The following is a 14,753-nucleotide window of genomic DNA, read 5'->3' as shown; positions in this document are numbered from 1 at the left end:
AAAAGATATAAGGCAGGTTGTGGCTGAAGGAAAATTAAAAAATGAATGTACAGAACTGGGTTCGTCACTTGGAATTTGCTAAATGTACAGCATCAGTTAAGCTACATTAACACAGATATATGCAAACCATTTTCCTTTAGCCTCAGTCTAATATATTATGTTTTGTTTTGTTTTTTTTAATCTGTAAACATCTTTTCACCAGATAAAGAAGTTGCTCAATTAACACTATTTGTTTAAAAAAAAAAAAAATGCAGCTTTGGCAGGTCCTTCTCCAATGAGTTGCAGGTCAAGTATAAAGAAAGATATGTTCATTTCATTGCTTTGGGGGATTAAATGAACATAGCCGAACCTCTTTTAAATACATGCTGTGCTTTGCTTTTTAATAAAGGGGCTATGATGTGCAGGAAATATTTTTTTTTTTTGGAAACATATGGAAATACCAATTGGGTAACCAATGTTAACTGCATGAGAAAAACAGCGTACCGGTATGCTTCAACCCTGACAACCAAATTGTACTGCGCCGCCTTCTTTCTGGAACGGCTTGCAGGTTACTGAGTCTTGTTCAGTAGCCCACGCCATGCCTGTCGCTACAACCACTATGCACAGAGGTTAGTCAAACGAAGGGCTGGCGGTGTTAGGTGGTGGTTGCTCTGGACAGAATCTCTCCTGAGCAGCCCCAGCTGCCCGGGACTTCCCCCCTGCTTTCCCCCGAAGCTGTTGTCATTCATTTGGACTCTTCTTTTCTCTCCCTAATCCAGCTCAGGCACTGATGCCCTCCTGGCACCTTTTTCCAATACATTGCCATGAACTGACAGACCTCATCTGCAGCCAGCTGGTGCTGCGTGAAAATGACATGGAGCAAACTGCCCCCCCCCCCCCAAAGGCAGCAGACGCAGCAGAACTCATTTCCATGTGCAGAGGATGGGCCGCAGCTGTTCAAAACTCTACTGCGTGAGAGATGGAAGGCCTTCTGCTGGCAAGTTACTCGGGACTTCTAAGAGAAGGGAGCGCCTCCGCAAGAAGCCCGCTCCCACGTGAGCCTTCTGCCTTGCCCTGGAGCCGAGGAGGTACCTGGGGGGGGTGCAGTAGCGCTGCCGGGAGCACCTGTGTGCACAGTGCCTGCCACGCGTTTGCTGATTTGTTCAGGTTTAAGTAGTAAACTTTGACCACCTGTGGAAATTTTGCCAAAGACAGTTTCAATACATACACAATTACAAATCTTCAACTAACACTGCACAGAGAACAAGACTATTCCTTTTAATACAAATACCTACGTTACATTGTAGTTTCAAACCCCTGAGTATTACCGTACCGAAGTACAGAGCTGAAGAGAAACAGTGGGCGCTCCTCCACATATCTTCAATAAATCCAATATGCTGCGTTGAGTTTCTTGTAACACATTCAAGCTAGCAGCTGCTAAAAGCAGCCTCTTCCCCTAGCTCAGCTGAAAATAAAGAGAATTCTTCATCGACCAAATCACGTCCTCTTCCTAGAGCCTACGCCTTGGCTGGCTGTGTGATTAGCGGTTGTGACTGATGAGAGAATAACGTGAATCCGCGAGCGAGCCTTGAAATCGTAACTGCCGTGATAATTTTATACCTAGGAATAAAGCCTACTTTAGAATTTTGGGGAATCCTTTAGAGAAGTCTAGATAAATATTGGTTGCACTTTGCTCCACAGTGATTGTACTTTTTTTAAAAAAAAAAAGTTTTTTTTTTCTTTGTTATCGGTGTCTTATCGAAGCTTATATATGGCGTCCGGTAAGAAAATAGAGTGGCTTGTCATCGCTGCTGTTAGCAGTTTGAAACTCATCCCGAAGTCGGAACTGCCACTCGTCCTCCAGCTCCAAGCGGACTATCGTCTGCCGTAGCGAGCTTCTGTCTTGACATATGACACACAGCGTGGCACCTTCAAGTAAAAGCACATTAGACCTTCAGTACAATAACAACTCTTTTTTCTCGATCCATTGCCCTGCGTATTAGTATAAGTACAAGGCGTTAGTATCAACCGTAGCAGAGACCGTGAACTTGGAGCCAAGATCCTTAAATCATTACCAATATAATCAGTATCAGTGGCTACATCACCCCACTGCACCCCAGCACGTGCAGCAGCCTCAGCACAAGAGGGACGTGGCTCAGACACACCACAAACGCACCAGAGCTTTCCAACGTGTTTTAGCTTTACTAAATGTGTATGGCAATTCGCTGTGTGTTACCACTAAGACAAAGTGATGAGTAACAATTTTGGCAAGATTTATGAGGCTGTGGCGGGGGTAGACCCCACCATCTTCCAGCTAAGAGCTGCCCATCCTACAGGACTGAGTATTTATTGCCATTGTATAAATGGCTGGAGTAGAATTTCTCATCTTCATCAGTAAGTAACATCTACTCTCTAAACTCTCAACTTGCAGAGTCTGTAACTCACTGAACGATTTCCATATATCCTTGTTTTTGTGCTCCTGTCTCTGTTTGATGTCACTTTAAAATAATGTAATGAACGTGATTTATCAAAGCTTAGCTAAGGTTCAATTGCCTGCACTTGCTACTAAAGGGGCAGCATTTTACGCTCCAAAAATAAACAACCCATCTGCTTCTTTTGAAAACGATGGCAGCAGCAACTGAAAATGGAGCTGTTTAATGAACGTGTTTGTTCTTCTAACCGTTCCCTTTTCCTCTGTGCTACCACTTCACAGGCAAGCAAGGCAACATGGATGTGCAGCAGAGCAAGGTGATTACCTTTCAGAAACCTGAACCGCTTGAGGAGGTCTGCACCCACAAAAGAGTCACAGAGATAGAGCAGGAGTCCGCTGAAGAACACCCCTTCACAGTTGACGTTGACTGAGTGCGGGCGGGAGCTAACATAGCATATAGCCACCTGGAACAGAAGGGGAAAAGAAAGCCAACCCGTCTCCGTTAGCGAATGCCTGAGCAGGGCTCTGAGCGGAATGGGGGACGAACTTGTGATAACAGATGAGTAAACGTGCTGGTGAAAATACAATGGGAACCCAAAGCAGCACTGAGCAGACTTTTCCCAGGAAATAACACACTGGACAAACTTCTAGACTGAATTCAGATTTGGTCACAAAGTGTGAAATACGTCATTTCGACCCCCTGCATTAATTCAGTTTGCTTTCCTGCTGCTCTGTGAATTACCTGCTTACAGCAACTGTAAGGCTGTTCAGGTTGTTCTAACGAGGATACATTTGTTAAGCCCGGTAACCAATTCCCCAGGCATTGAAACTAGCGAAGCTCCATCTCCTTTGTGCAGGCACGCATCTTTTGCTGACCGCAGTCCCCAGCTAAGTGGTTGCCAGCACTGGGGCCCTCCTGCGGTTCAGTGCCGTGACACTTTCTGTACTGAAGGGTTTCTCCTCTGCCTTGCCGCTGACCTCCATGAAACAGGCCAGAACAAAACTCGTATTAGGCTTTCCCCCTGCTTCAGACCCTGCTCAAACCGACCAAAGGGTTCAAAAATTATTACATCTGCCTATCTACAGACATACTTGCAAAAAAAAAAAGTTTCCCTAGAAACCCGGGTTCACAAAAAGAAGAGCATGTAATTGGAGAGAAGCATTACAAAGAATGAGCTTTGTCCATCACTGAAGCGAGCCATCAGAAAAGGGTCAGATCAGAAACTCTCAGCCAGAACAAGTTTGTTGCAAGGACAAAGCAAGCACAGACAATAAAAAGCTGTAAAAGTATGGGCGTGACAATGATCTGAAAAGTTCTGTGGGTAGTTGTACAGACAGCTATGGAGCACACCCAGTTTTGTCATGGCATCACTTCAGGATTTTTGCTCCATACGAAATACTATTTCAGATGGACGTGCCCCATTCCTTTGTAAATCCCATCAATCCGTCACAAATCTGTGGTCTGCCCGTACCACCCAGCGAGGAGGTTTTACTGCCAGCCCCGCAGCGGAGTTGGTCCTTCAGCTCAAACACCGGAGCCTCCCTGTTCTACATCATCTTCAAACGCTACCCTTGATGCTGAGGGTTCACAAAAGAAGGGTTTTTCAACCTAAAAAATGATGTGGCAGTAAAGGTTGGCGTTTACCAGTCCCCGTTACCCCTGTGTATTTCGTACCTCGAGTCCGATGTTCAGGTAGCAGTCAATGGCCAGCACCGGGTTCTTGAAGTTGTGGACGGCCTTTGGGAAGAGTTTGTACGTCGCGTGTTGAAGGAACTTCTCCAGGAGGAACTGCGATGGGGCTGCCAGCAAGGTATGCTCACTGTCTGGGGCACAGACGTACTGAAGAGGCATTATTGGCGCCAGGCTGTCTGAAACCTGCAACAAAACCAAGGAGAGCCCCTTTTAGCCCCCCTAAGCACATCTCTGCAGGAGTTAGGGAAGGGATCGCCATGGCAGGAAGCGAGAGACAGCTGGGGGAAAGAATCAGAAATCCCCACTTGATTTTGACGCATTTTTACAGCACAGAAATTGTTGTTAATAATGTATAATTACCAATGTATTTATTATTTTCTATTTAGGTGGCAGCCCTACCACAGACTATGAATGTCAGATTTCAAATAAGCACTAAATAAACCTAAAGGGCTAAAAAAATTCATTCTTTCTAAGGTAAACAGGTCCTGATTTTACCCTTAATGTAGGATGGAGCGCACACACTCACCATGATTTTTGGCTTAACGACAAAGTCCTTTTGTCCTCCGACCTGAATATGTTTCTTCATGACGCTGAAGTTGTTGAAGCGACAGATGAGCAGGCCACTACTGTTGGTCCTCAGATTAAAATCTACATCTTCACAGAAATACCTGGACATCAAACACAAGATGACTAAACTAGCTGTGCTGCTGCTGGGAGTAAGCCACCTTTCACACACCCTCGGCTAAAATGAATCAGAACTGGCCTAGCAGTGATTTCTGGAGACAATCCGATATGGTTCCTGTACAAATTCTCTACATAGCTTTTAAGAACCATTTCCTCAGCGTGTTCCTGGTGTAGGGAAGCGATTTCTGGTAACCTAAAGACAAAACAAATCTTCACTTCTCAGCATGTCTGCAGGTTTCTTCCCTGTAGCAAGTTTGGCCATGCCTCTCATCCTCGTCATGTACTGGCACTGAGCACTTCTTCCCCTCCCTTTTTTTCCCTTCTCTTTTTTATTTATTTTTTCCCCATATTTTAGAGTTGACATATTTTAGAGCTCTGCAGTGTCCAGCCTCCATTTCTGAGCAGAGAAATGGGCTTGGACAAATATTTGGCTACGGGAGACAAAGCAGCAGAGGCCTAACGCTTACCCTGCATTACTTCAGATGTGATGCTCCTGTCCGTGGGCTGACTCCCATCTCATGATTCAGCCATGCAGAGAACATGAAATCAAGAGCTCTGCAAGCCATGCCAGACTCTGGCTTGCACTGACTAGCTGCAGTTCCTCACTCTAATACATGGGATCCCTGAAAACAGCAGCAGGAGATACCCCAGGGCCAGAAAGTGGGTTATTCTAAACTCACTTGGCCAAGATCAGGGGGACAGGGAATTGGATTTTGCCAGTCCAATGTCTGCGATGAGAATTAGAGGTAAAGCCCCATGCCAACAGTGCTTTATTGCAAATGCTTTAGGATGGCGTTAGAAGGAGAAGGGGAAAAAAGGAAGTTTATAGCGGAAAGTTAACTGTTCATCTGTTTTAATTTCCAAACCAGGTGGCAATGGGGAGGAGAGCTGAGCAGAGGAAATGCCAGGAATCCCTCCTCATAGCACGTGGCATAGCAATGCTCAGCCACTGCCTACACTCTTGCTCTCAGTCACACAACAGGCTCCTGCCTCTTACAAAGGCACTCTGGAAGCTCCACACGCTTCCCGTGACTGCTGTCATTTTGGCCTCTTCCCGCTATTATTGGTCTCCTCGTTATTTTTTTTTTTCTCCTGAAGCTTTTCTTCTTTGATCCCTGCCTTTTCAGTCCTCTGCAGCCCTCCCTTGCCTTGCCTCACAGTCTCCCTCCGGCAGCTCTTTTGGCGCAGCACGCGCCACTGTGCTGTGATTGTGTACCTTAGCCCAGACCTTCTGATTTATCTCAAAAGCATTTAGAAATACAGCGACAAGCTTCTCGTCGCGCCAACCCGTTGTGCCACCAGCACGTATTGCCTACCTGTTCAGGTCATATTGCACGTTCTGGGTCAGGTCTATGTTGAGCAGTATGAAGTCACGCACGTGGCACCTGGAGAACGGAGCCTTCGTTCTCCTGGCACTCAGCTTGCTGTTCCACTTCTGAACGCCCAGTATTGCATAGTGAACGATTTTGGGGGTGGCTTCGATGTGCTGGAGAACACTCTTCAAAGAGACGTTCTTACTGGTACCCCCAGGCTCCAGGGACTGGCTGCAAAATGGTATCACGTGCAACACACAAACGTGGCTGATTACGTATATAGAACATACGCTATATATAAGTGCTTCTGTGTGTGAATATATATATATATATATGTATAGTTAATGGAATGTAAATAGGTTCAAGAAATTCCATTAACAATCACTACTGTTTATTCTCCATGCTGTAAAATATGTAAATAAACACAGACTTTAAACAACAGCTAATTAATCATATCCCCTCAATTTACTCATCTTAAGAAAACGGGCTCTTCAGCAGAATCAGGTCTTCTGCAGCAATTTAGAAAAGGAAAAGGAATCACCTCATGCACCATTTCTGGAAGGCTATTTTTTCCGTAATGAACAGCATGAGCACTGAGAGCAACAGCTTAAAGCCTTCTAAAAAGCAGGAGTTTCCAAAACAAACCTTTCATTGGTAAACATAAATCGAATCAAAACAAACCAGGGAAGTGAAATACTGAGAAATCACTCCAAATAGTCACTGAAAGCCAAGAGTGGCTTTCGGCACACGTGCACAAGCAGAGGTTTGCTGATGATGCTCGCTGTGGGACACGGATGTAAGGGCAGAGCCGGGTGGAAGCTTGTAACACCATTAGGTTGGATGTTGGTGGTAAGCGGGACAAACCTACAGCCTTCCCACTGCTCGGAGTGAGGGGCAGATGGCAGCAAGGAAAAGGATGCGTTTTTTGCATTTTAGGGAAGGTATCTGATGTCCAAGTGTGCCGTTCCTGGACTATTTAGCTAGCAATTGAGTAGATAATGACCGCTGTGAGGCCTTTTGGACAGCCTGCCTGGTGTTACTACAACAAAGTCACTGCCAAAAGCTGCTCTCAGCAGTATTTTGAGTACACTCCCAGCAATTCCAGCTGCCCTACTTTTCCAGCTGTCTGGTCTTTCACTTGCTGTCGGATGCTACAGATGAGCCTAAGCTGCAGGTGCGGGTGCTGACTGAAGCAGTGCTGCCGTCCGTGCTGGATCGGCACGGGGAGCCCAGTGCTGGGTGGTGACTTACCTGGACTGTTCGTGGACGCTGTGCATGTTCCACAACACGCAGGAGTCATCCATGACCACAATGAAAGGCCACACGCACTGGCGTTTGACCCCCAGCTCCTCCAAGCGGTTTCGTTCCAGCTCTAGATTGTGGTAGGACAGCTCCTTAATCAGAAACCTGGCAGCACCTGAGAAAACACCGTAAAGGAGACAGAGAGAGATCTTGGTTTGACTTCTTCACTCTCTCTTCTCAAAGAAAGGCTACGCAACGAACTGCAATCATTACCCTTTTATGAACTTAGTGCTCAGAACATCTTAGTTTAAAAAGAAATCAAAACGTCCCCTTTTCAGTGTGACTGCAATCTAGAAGGCAAGATAGGAAGAAAAGCAGACTTTTTAAGAGACTACAGAAAATGATTTAGTGGGCATTAAAAGAATAACTAACTTGAATCAAAAAGTGTCTGAGATCCAAAAACTGAAGCTATTTAAAACTTCTTGCAGGAGAACTCTGAAACTCCAGAAAAATGAAATCCAAAGTTCAAGTCCCCAGTGTTCAGCTGCAGTTAATATTTAGCTTCAGCTAACAAAAAAAGAAAAATGTGTAAAATGTCTAGAATGAACATTCACGCAGTGGGGCTGAGTAAAATGACCAAATACGGCCGAAAACCCATCAGATTTTAAATTGAGAAGGCAGCGATCACTACAAATATCCACCCTACGTCCCTCGCAGCGTTTCTTTTAAACCATCACATTCTGCACACGGATTGCTGCTATTATCACAGCACTGCGAAGCTTTTTTCCGTACTGTCCAGCATGGACACTGATATTTCCACAGCACTGACGGTGTCTCTTACCAACGCCAGCATTGTTGAACATGCCAGGCAGGACGAGCATGATGTGGTTGGGCCAGTATTTGCGGTACAGCGGCATTTCGTACTCCTTGACTACGAGGAGGTGAAGGTGGCTGATGCCTTCCATGGCATGGTAGAGGTTCAAGAGGCCGTGTTCGTGACGTCCACTTGATGGAGTGAAGATCGGACTCTTGACCGCATTCAAATTCTGCTAGAACAGGAGATATTTTGCCAACATTACATAAAAAGCAGGTTATTCCTGACACGGATTTTTATTTATTGTTTATTCTGGTCTTGAACGTTATTGATCATTGCAACATGCCAGGACTGGGATACTAGGAATACCAACAGGGATGATTCTCTTCAAAAACTCCAGTTCTAGGGAGAGTTAGGTAAGAATTATGCAAATGACTAAAATAAAATAAGAAGAAAAAAAAAAAAAGGAAAAAATAAACCTGCCAACCACCACTGATTTGCAAATGTATGTCAAGCTGACTGCACTCAGCATATGCAGCCGGCAGATGGATGAGAGCAGCACACACACCTTGTCAGAAACGAGTGGGAGACGCATGCTTTCTAGATGTTTTCCTTGCTTGCTGAAGACAAAATGGTTCTCTTTGGACTTGGGGATTATAAAATGCAGTTGAACCTCTTCTCCTAGCATCGAGGATGAAAATGTGAAAGCATGCAGGGTGGAGTCAGATACCTGTATAAAACAAAAAGAAGCGGGAGGAGGATTTGCAAGCAGGTAAACCAAAAGGAGCATTTGGCAACCTGCTCTTGCAGTCACAATACTGGCAGCCACCACGAAAGAACATCCACAACATTTTCTTTCAGTAACTGAAGTTAACTTTATTATATTCTCATTTCCTCTACCATAAGCTACATTGTTTAGGCATGTAACTTGCCTCGCTATTAAAACAACCAGCTTCCTGTACCAGTAATGATCTTTGGCCCATCTGGGCTCTTCTGAAGTCTATTTGAGCTGGAAATTATTTATCGGTATTTACAAGCAGAAATGAAATACACACACATGGAAAGAAACTGTCCAAACAAATTTTTCCAAAAGATTCAAAGACGTGTAACATAGGGGTCTGCCTCCACAGCAGAGCGCACTGCCATTCACAGACAGCAGCAGCGTGGCCGCGTTAGTGTGGTATTTTTCCTGTGACAGTACTCTTGTAAGCAGCTACGTAACCAAGGCAGACCACCCCATTAACAAGGCTATGAAGTATTTGGGCGAGCTTGAGTTTGCACAGTGCTTCACTGAGCCATGTACATGTACACAAAGCGCCTACATATCTGGTAAGACTTCATCCTCGAGAGGCATGTGTCTTACCTCAAGGTCAAATCATTTACTCTTAGCAGTCACCCCTCTATAATCTTTACTAAACAACCGAAATAATTAGCCTAAGTAGAGATGAAGAATGAAAAGGGTTTTATTTAGGTTCTGCTAGAGGATTTAACTATCTCTTCCCCTCCATAATGCTCGCTATCCAGTGACTCCCCTTTGGATATATAATTTCTCTGAGTTTAGCTCTCATAACTCTATATACACAACTCAGACGTACAGGTGGATATTCAGATTTGTTATAGTCATTGTGTTTGACCAGATGCACAAAGATGTGTAAAGGGAACAAAGATGTCCCTTGGGAGGATTTGCTTGTGTCAACATACTGAACGAAGCATGAGGTTTCAAACAGATTTGCTGGGGCTGCTGTGTAATAACTGACACTGTACATTTCCAGGTCAGCGTGCTAGGTTAGTAACAAGCTGTTGGGAAAGATTAGTAAGCAAGAAAAGAATGAACTGAGATAAGAAACCTCCAAGTAAACCATTGCTGGTGGTTAATAATGTCTGAGCTATTAACCAGGAAAAAATCTTACCTGCCAGCCTCCCGTGAGCATAGCTGTTTATTTTGGAGATCAAAAGATCAAAAGGATTACAAAACAGCTAAAAATGATCCTTCTCGTCCCGTGACTTGTAAGCTACTGTTAAGAAGCACGCACAACTACATACAAAGGGAGGAAGAAGTAGGCCTTCCAGTCTCCCATCAGAGGTGTGTGGATGGCTGGCATTTAGGTAAGACAAGCTTCTCTCTCAATTTTACAGTCCTCTGCCATGAGACACTGTGGACCCTCTGGGCAGGCTGAATAACGCTTTGGCTTGAGACAACTAGTGACAATATTCACCCTTTGTCAGAGGCAGCTGGAGAAGAGAACTGCTCATGCAGAACGCAGCAGACACAGTTGATGCTCCAGGGTCTGTAGCTCAATATCTCCCCTGAGAATGGAAGAAATTAAACAGTTCCATCTCAGGGAAGGTGAAAGCATGAGTCCTGAGGCCAGAGCGGTATGCCTGGAGAGACCACAGAAAAATCAAGGATGCATTTTACCGTTGGGCCTTGGCACTAACCTGTGCAGCAGGGTTAATGTCCATGTACTGATGGCACTGTTCGCAGTGATGGAACGTGTTGTAAGCTGCGTATTTTGTCAACATCATGGACACGGTCTCTCTTTTCTTAGGTTCCTCCGATTTTGTTTCTTTGCTTGTTTCTGTAAAAGAAATTTTATGAGTGATAGAAACCAGAGACTGAGCCTGGTAACAATTGTAAAGAACAAATTGTTTTGTTCCACATCGTTAGGAGATAAAAGGCTTTTTTAAGCTCATGTGTCTAGTCAAACCAATAGAAAAATCGTTTTTGTAGGAAAGTATTCCTAGAAAATTCTCCTTTGGCTTACCTTGTTTCACTCTTGACAGTTGTTCTGTGTACACTGGACTTATAGTTCTGTACTTGGGGTCATGTACGCTCAGGTCAAAAGACATTTTACTGAAGATCTCGATATCTGGCCAGTGGTCATTGCTAGACTGAGTAATTTCGCCGTTTTCTGTATGATCTGCAACAACACACTTTAGGTAAGCAGTATCAGATACCCACTAAATGGTGTTTATGTGATGTTTGCTGATTTACAATTGCACAAGAATTCACACAGGTGCGCAAATACACGCAAGAAAGACATCTTTGAACATCATAAGCGTTATATCCCTGCCCGTAGCAAGGAGGTTGGAAATAGATAATCTTTAAGGTCCCTTCCAACTCAAACCTTTCTATGAATATCACCAAAATTCAGATTATAGTCAATATGAAGACATTTAAAAGAAATGGCAATTCCTTGGAAACTGTGGGGTGAAGCATCCTTATGGATATCTTTCTGCTCTGCCCTTCATCAAAGTGCTGAGGCATAATTCACTCTGAATTGTTATATTTATACATAAAATGCTCAAATGAACAGTTCTGTCTGTGCAGAAGATACAGGCACGTCTTCTCAGTCCCTCTATGGATCCCTTTTTAGTACACAGTAAGGAGGGAACTGGGCAAACAAGAAGCAAAAGCATCCAAAGTCAGATGAATGAAAGCAAGGAGAAAGAGGGTGCATAAACTTATGAACCAGCAGCTGAGTATATGGTAAAGGCAGTAAAAACACATTCTTGAGAATGGGATGCGACCAGCAAGGATCAGCTGGAACACTTCTGCTTCATCCGACAGAGGTAAGTCTAAGGTAGAGAATCAAGTGTAAGCAACGTGAACGTGAGAAAACACTGGCCAAAGATGACAAGCTGGAGCTGGGACTGAAGCTTGAATACGAGTTGATTCAGTTTAAAATCAGAGGGAAAAACACACAAAAGTAGGGAGCTGAGGTTGCTCATTTCAGAAAGGCAAACTCAGATGAAACGAATGCTGGGTCTACACACAAGGACACGCTCACCCTACCCAGACTGACCCACAGGGGTGCGAGCCAGCTGCAGTGCAGAGGCTGTTACCTCACTGGCACCGCTCGAATTAACATGTACCACCGGTGAAGTGAGGCTTATTAATGTGTTCACACAGACAAATCCTGAGAGAGCTGGCTCAGTAAGCCCACTAGACTGAGGACACTAGGGACTTGCCTGTGAATGAGACTTGGATTTCTTGGAATCCCGGTTGCCAAACAATCGGTAACCACCACACCAAGCAATACAGGAACACCAGGAGGTGTTCAGAGGCAAAAAGGACACTAAGTATGAACAAAGTCCAAGAGGAATGGAAACAGCCCATCAGCAAATAAAGTTTTGACTCACATGTCATCAACTGCAAGATTAAAATAAAAAGCTTTGCAAAATGTCAAGCTGAGGCATACCTCAGAAAAGTGCACGAAAACAAATTTTTTCTGGGCTACAGCAAATGCTTCACTATAAGCTGAGATGGAAACAAATCTCTAAATGCTTGATGCACACTGAAAACAATGAGAAAGAATAATCTCCATGCCACTTTCCTGAAAAAACAGGTGTGTGAAATCAGGTGCAAGCCTGATTTCCGTGCAAGAATAATGCAGATGTTATCACCATTTCAGAGATCTATGAAACTCTCAGTCCATTATTTTGGCCTTGGTGTTTTTCAAAACTTGGGGAGGATGAAGGAAATAAAGATGTTGAAATAAATGAAAAAATGCAATAAAACTCAGCACGGGTTGACCAAAGAAACCCCATGTTACTTTCATTACACAGATATAACATATCTATTTCTTTAAACAAAAGAAACGCCACACATCTTACCTTTTACCAAGTAAAGTATTTGATATGATGCTATATGACAAATTATTAATACATTGGAAGAAAATGGAGACAATGAATGGTCTGCAAAGGTGATTAAACAGAAGATGGCAGCATGTAACATCATAAGCATTAAGGCAGATGGATATTACCAGCAAAGTTCACAAAGATCAGCAGAGGGACATACTTTTTAATACTTTCCCTAATGTCACTGTCTCAAAAAAAAAAACAACACAACAACAACAACCCTTGCCTCAAGTTTGCTGGTGACACAAATCTAAGAGTCATTGCCAATACAGAGGAGGAACAGAAGAGCATCCAGAAAGAATTCAATGCCTTCAAAAACGGTAGCAACAGTCACTGGATGACATTCAACAGAAAAAATATGAGTCATATGTACCGTCAAGGACTAATAACAAGCATTTCTGCAGTAGGCTGGGAGTCCCTCAGTTGGAACTGACGGAGTTGCAGAGGCACCCGCAAGTACACGCTAAGGATCAGCGTCAGTGAAATGGGAAGATGGAAAAGACAAGTGCAATCACTGGTTTCATCAGCCGCGGGGTTTTCAGTGGAGGCAGGGAAATACACAAGCTGTTGCACACTGGGCTGGTTAAACACCCCGCATGGTCTCACACACAGCTCTGGTCAGCCATGTACCAAAAGAATAAATTGAAAATAGATGCACAGACAAGAGGTACGAAACCGATGAGAAGAATAATGAGCCTGTCATTTGTGAGGATCCTGCAAGCTGGCGCAGGCTACCTAGATGAAAGCTGAGAGGGAAGACGATTGCTGCATGACTACATCACAGAAGCAAACATCAAAGAAGAGTAAAAGCATTTTAATTTAAAATAATACTGTTTTCCTTCTCCCCCAAAATGTTTATAATAGGGGCAGGAATATCTTTGGGTTGGGGAATAAAAAAATATTTTCAATCATCAGAGCATTAGGGTTCTGGAAAAGCATTCCAGTAGAAGCTGTGGGAGCAAAAATCCCACAACCAAAAACCCCAAGTAAACCCAATCTGCTCTTCTGACGCAGCTTCATGCATTCCTGAAAGGGGTGTGACACAGCTGCTGTGATCAGAACAGACCAGACTGCATGACACAGAATTGTTCTTACTTTGTGATTTCATCCTAAGTTTTTGGGGAACTTTAGTTCAAATAATGAGGTAATAACAATCCCCAGAGCTCCAAATCTAAGGGGAATACATTTTTCAAAAATTTGATAGCACTTTCTGAGCAGAAATGCAAATTAATCTTTTCAAAGGTCTGAAAACAACTGCATTTTCTGATGTCTGGTCATGAAATTTATGCATCACAGAGTTAACTTCACTACAACCACAGAGTTATGTAAAGAACACCCTAAGAGGAATCACTTTTAAAAGGGTTTGTGCTTCTCAAGGCCAAGTCCTGCCACAGCAGTTAATGGATCTGTGAGATCTGACAAACGAGCACAAATTCAGAGAGGTGTCCCTCCCCCCAGCCTTTTTCTTCAGCACAAGATCTGTAAACTGGTTACAGAAGACAGTCTTACTAAAAATTGGTATCTATAACTGGTAATTAAACGTAAATAAATAATTGGTATCTAACTGGTAATTAAACATAAATAGTAATATTGATGTTTCAGCCAGAAAAGTAGTGTTTTCAATCTGTTTTGTCTGTTTAAAAGCAGCCACAGCTTAAAAACTAGCAAGCAGGCATGTTAAAAACTAGCAAGCAGATGTTTCCCATATACAGTTTTGTGTTCACTTTCATTTTAGTGGCATATAAGTAAGACCAATCCAAAATACACTTAAAAGTTCTTAGTTAAGACCCATGTAAAATTTACATTTTTATTCATCTGTTTTTATATATATGCAGGTACCTACAACAAGTGTAGCTGCACAGTAACGGACAGGACAAGTGGCAGGTGTCAGTTATGAAGTCTTTTTGTAAGTCTAAAAAAATTGTCACTGCTTATTAATATGTAAGAGAGTCACTT

At 43.5% G+C, this 14,753-nt stretch overlaps 1 protein-coding gene across 16 annotated transcripts in view; it reads right to left on the bottom strand.

Moving 5' to 3' along the window:
• Positions 1 to 237: 237 nt before the first annotated feature.
• Positions 238 to 14,753, bottom strand: part of GREB1L (GREB1 like retinoic acid receptor coactivator) — a 138,306-nt gene continuing 123,790 nt past the window's right edge. For 13 of the 16 annotated variants that reach the window (XM_066992838.1, XM_066992834.1, XM_066992836.1 and 10 more), the window contains 10 exons: positions 10,922 to 11,077; positions 10,596 to 10,735; positions 8,725 to 8,886; positions 8,184 to 8,391; positions 7,352 to 7,517; positions 6,104 to 6,331; positions 4,630 to 4,771; positions 4,086 to 4,286; positions 2,736 to 2,874; positions 238 to 1,908 (listed from right to left, as the gene is read on the bottom strand). In XM_066992838.1, coding sequence (XP_066848939.1) covers positions 1,745 to 1,908; positions 2,736 to 2,874; positions 4,086 to 4,286; positions 4,630 to 4,771; positions 6,104 to 6,331; positions 7,352 to 7,517; positions 8,184 to 8,391; positions 8,725 to 8,886; positions 10,596 to 10,735; positions 10,922 to 11,077 — 1,706 coding nt within the window. In that variant the 3' untranslated portion in view covers positions 238 to 1,744. The remainder of the gene's footprint in view (positions 1,909 to 2,735; positions 2,875 to 4,085; positions 4,287 to 4,629; positions 4,772 to 6,103; positions 6,332 to 7,351; positions 7,518 to 8,183; positions 8,392 to 8,724; positions 8,887 to 10,595; positions 10,736 to 10,921; positions 11,078 to 14,753) is intronic. The other 3 variants (XM_066992839.1, XM_048058044.2, XM_048058048.2) reach the window with 1 other exon arrangement.

Source organism: Anser cygnoides, chromosome 2 (genome assembly GCF_040182565.1).
Source record: "Anser cygnoides isolate HZ-2024a breed goose chromosome 2, Taihu_goose_T2T_genome, whole genome shotgun sequence".
Classification (NCBI taxonomy): Eukaryota; Metazoa; Chordata; class Aves; order Anseriformes; family Anatidae; genus Anser; species Anser cygnoides.
Note: the sequence above shows the minus strand (reverse complement) of the source record. Positions and strands in the feature narration are given on the sequence as shown.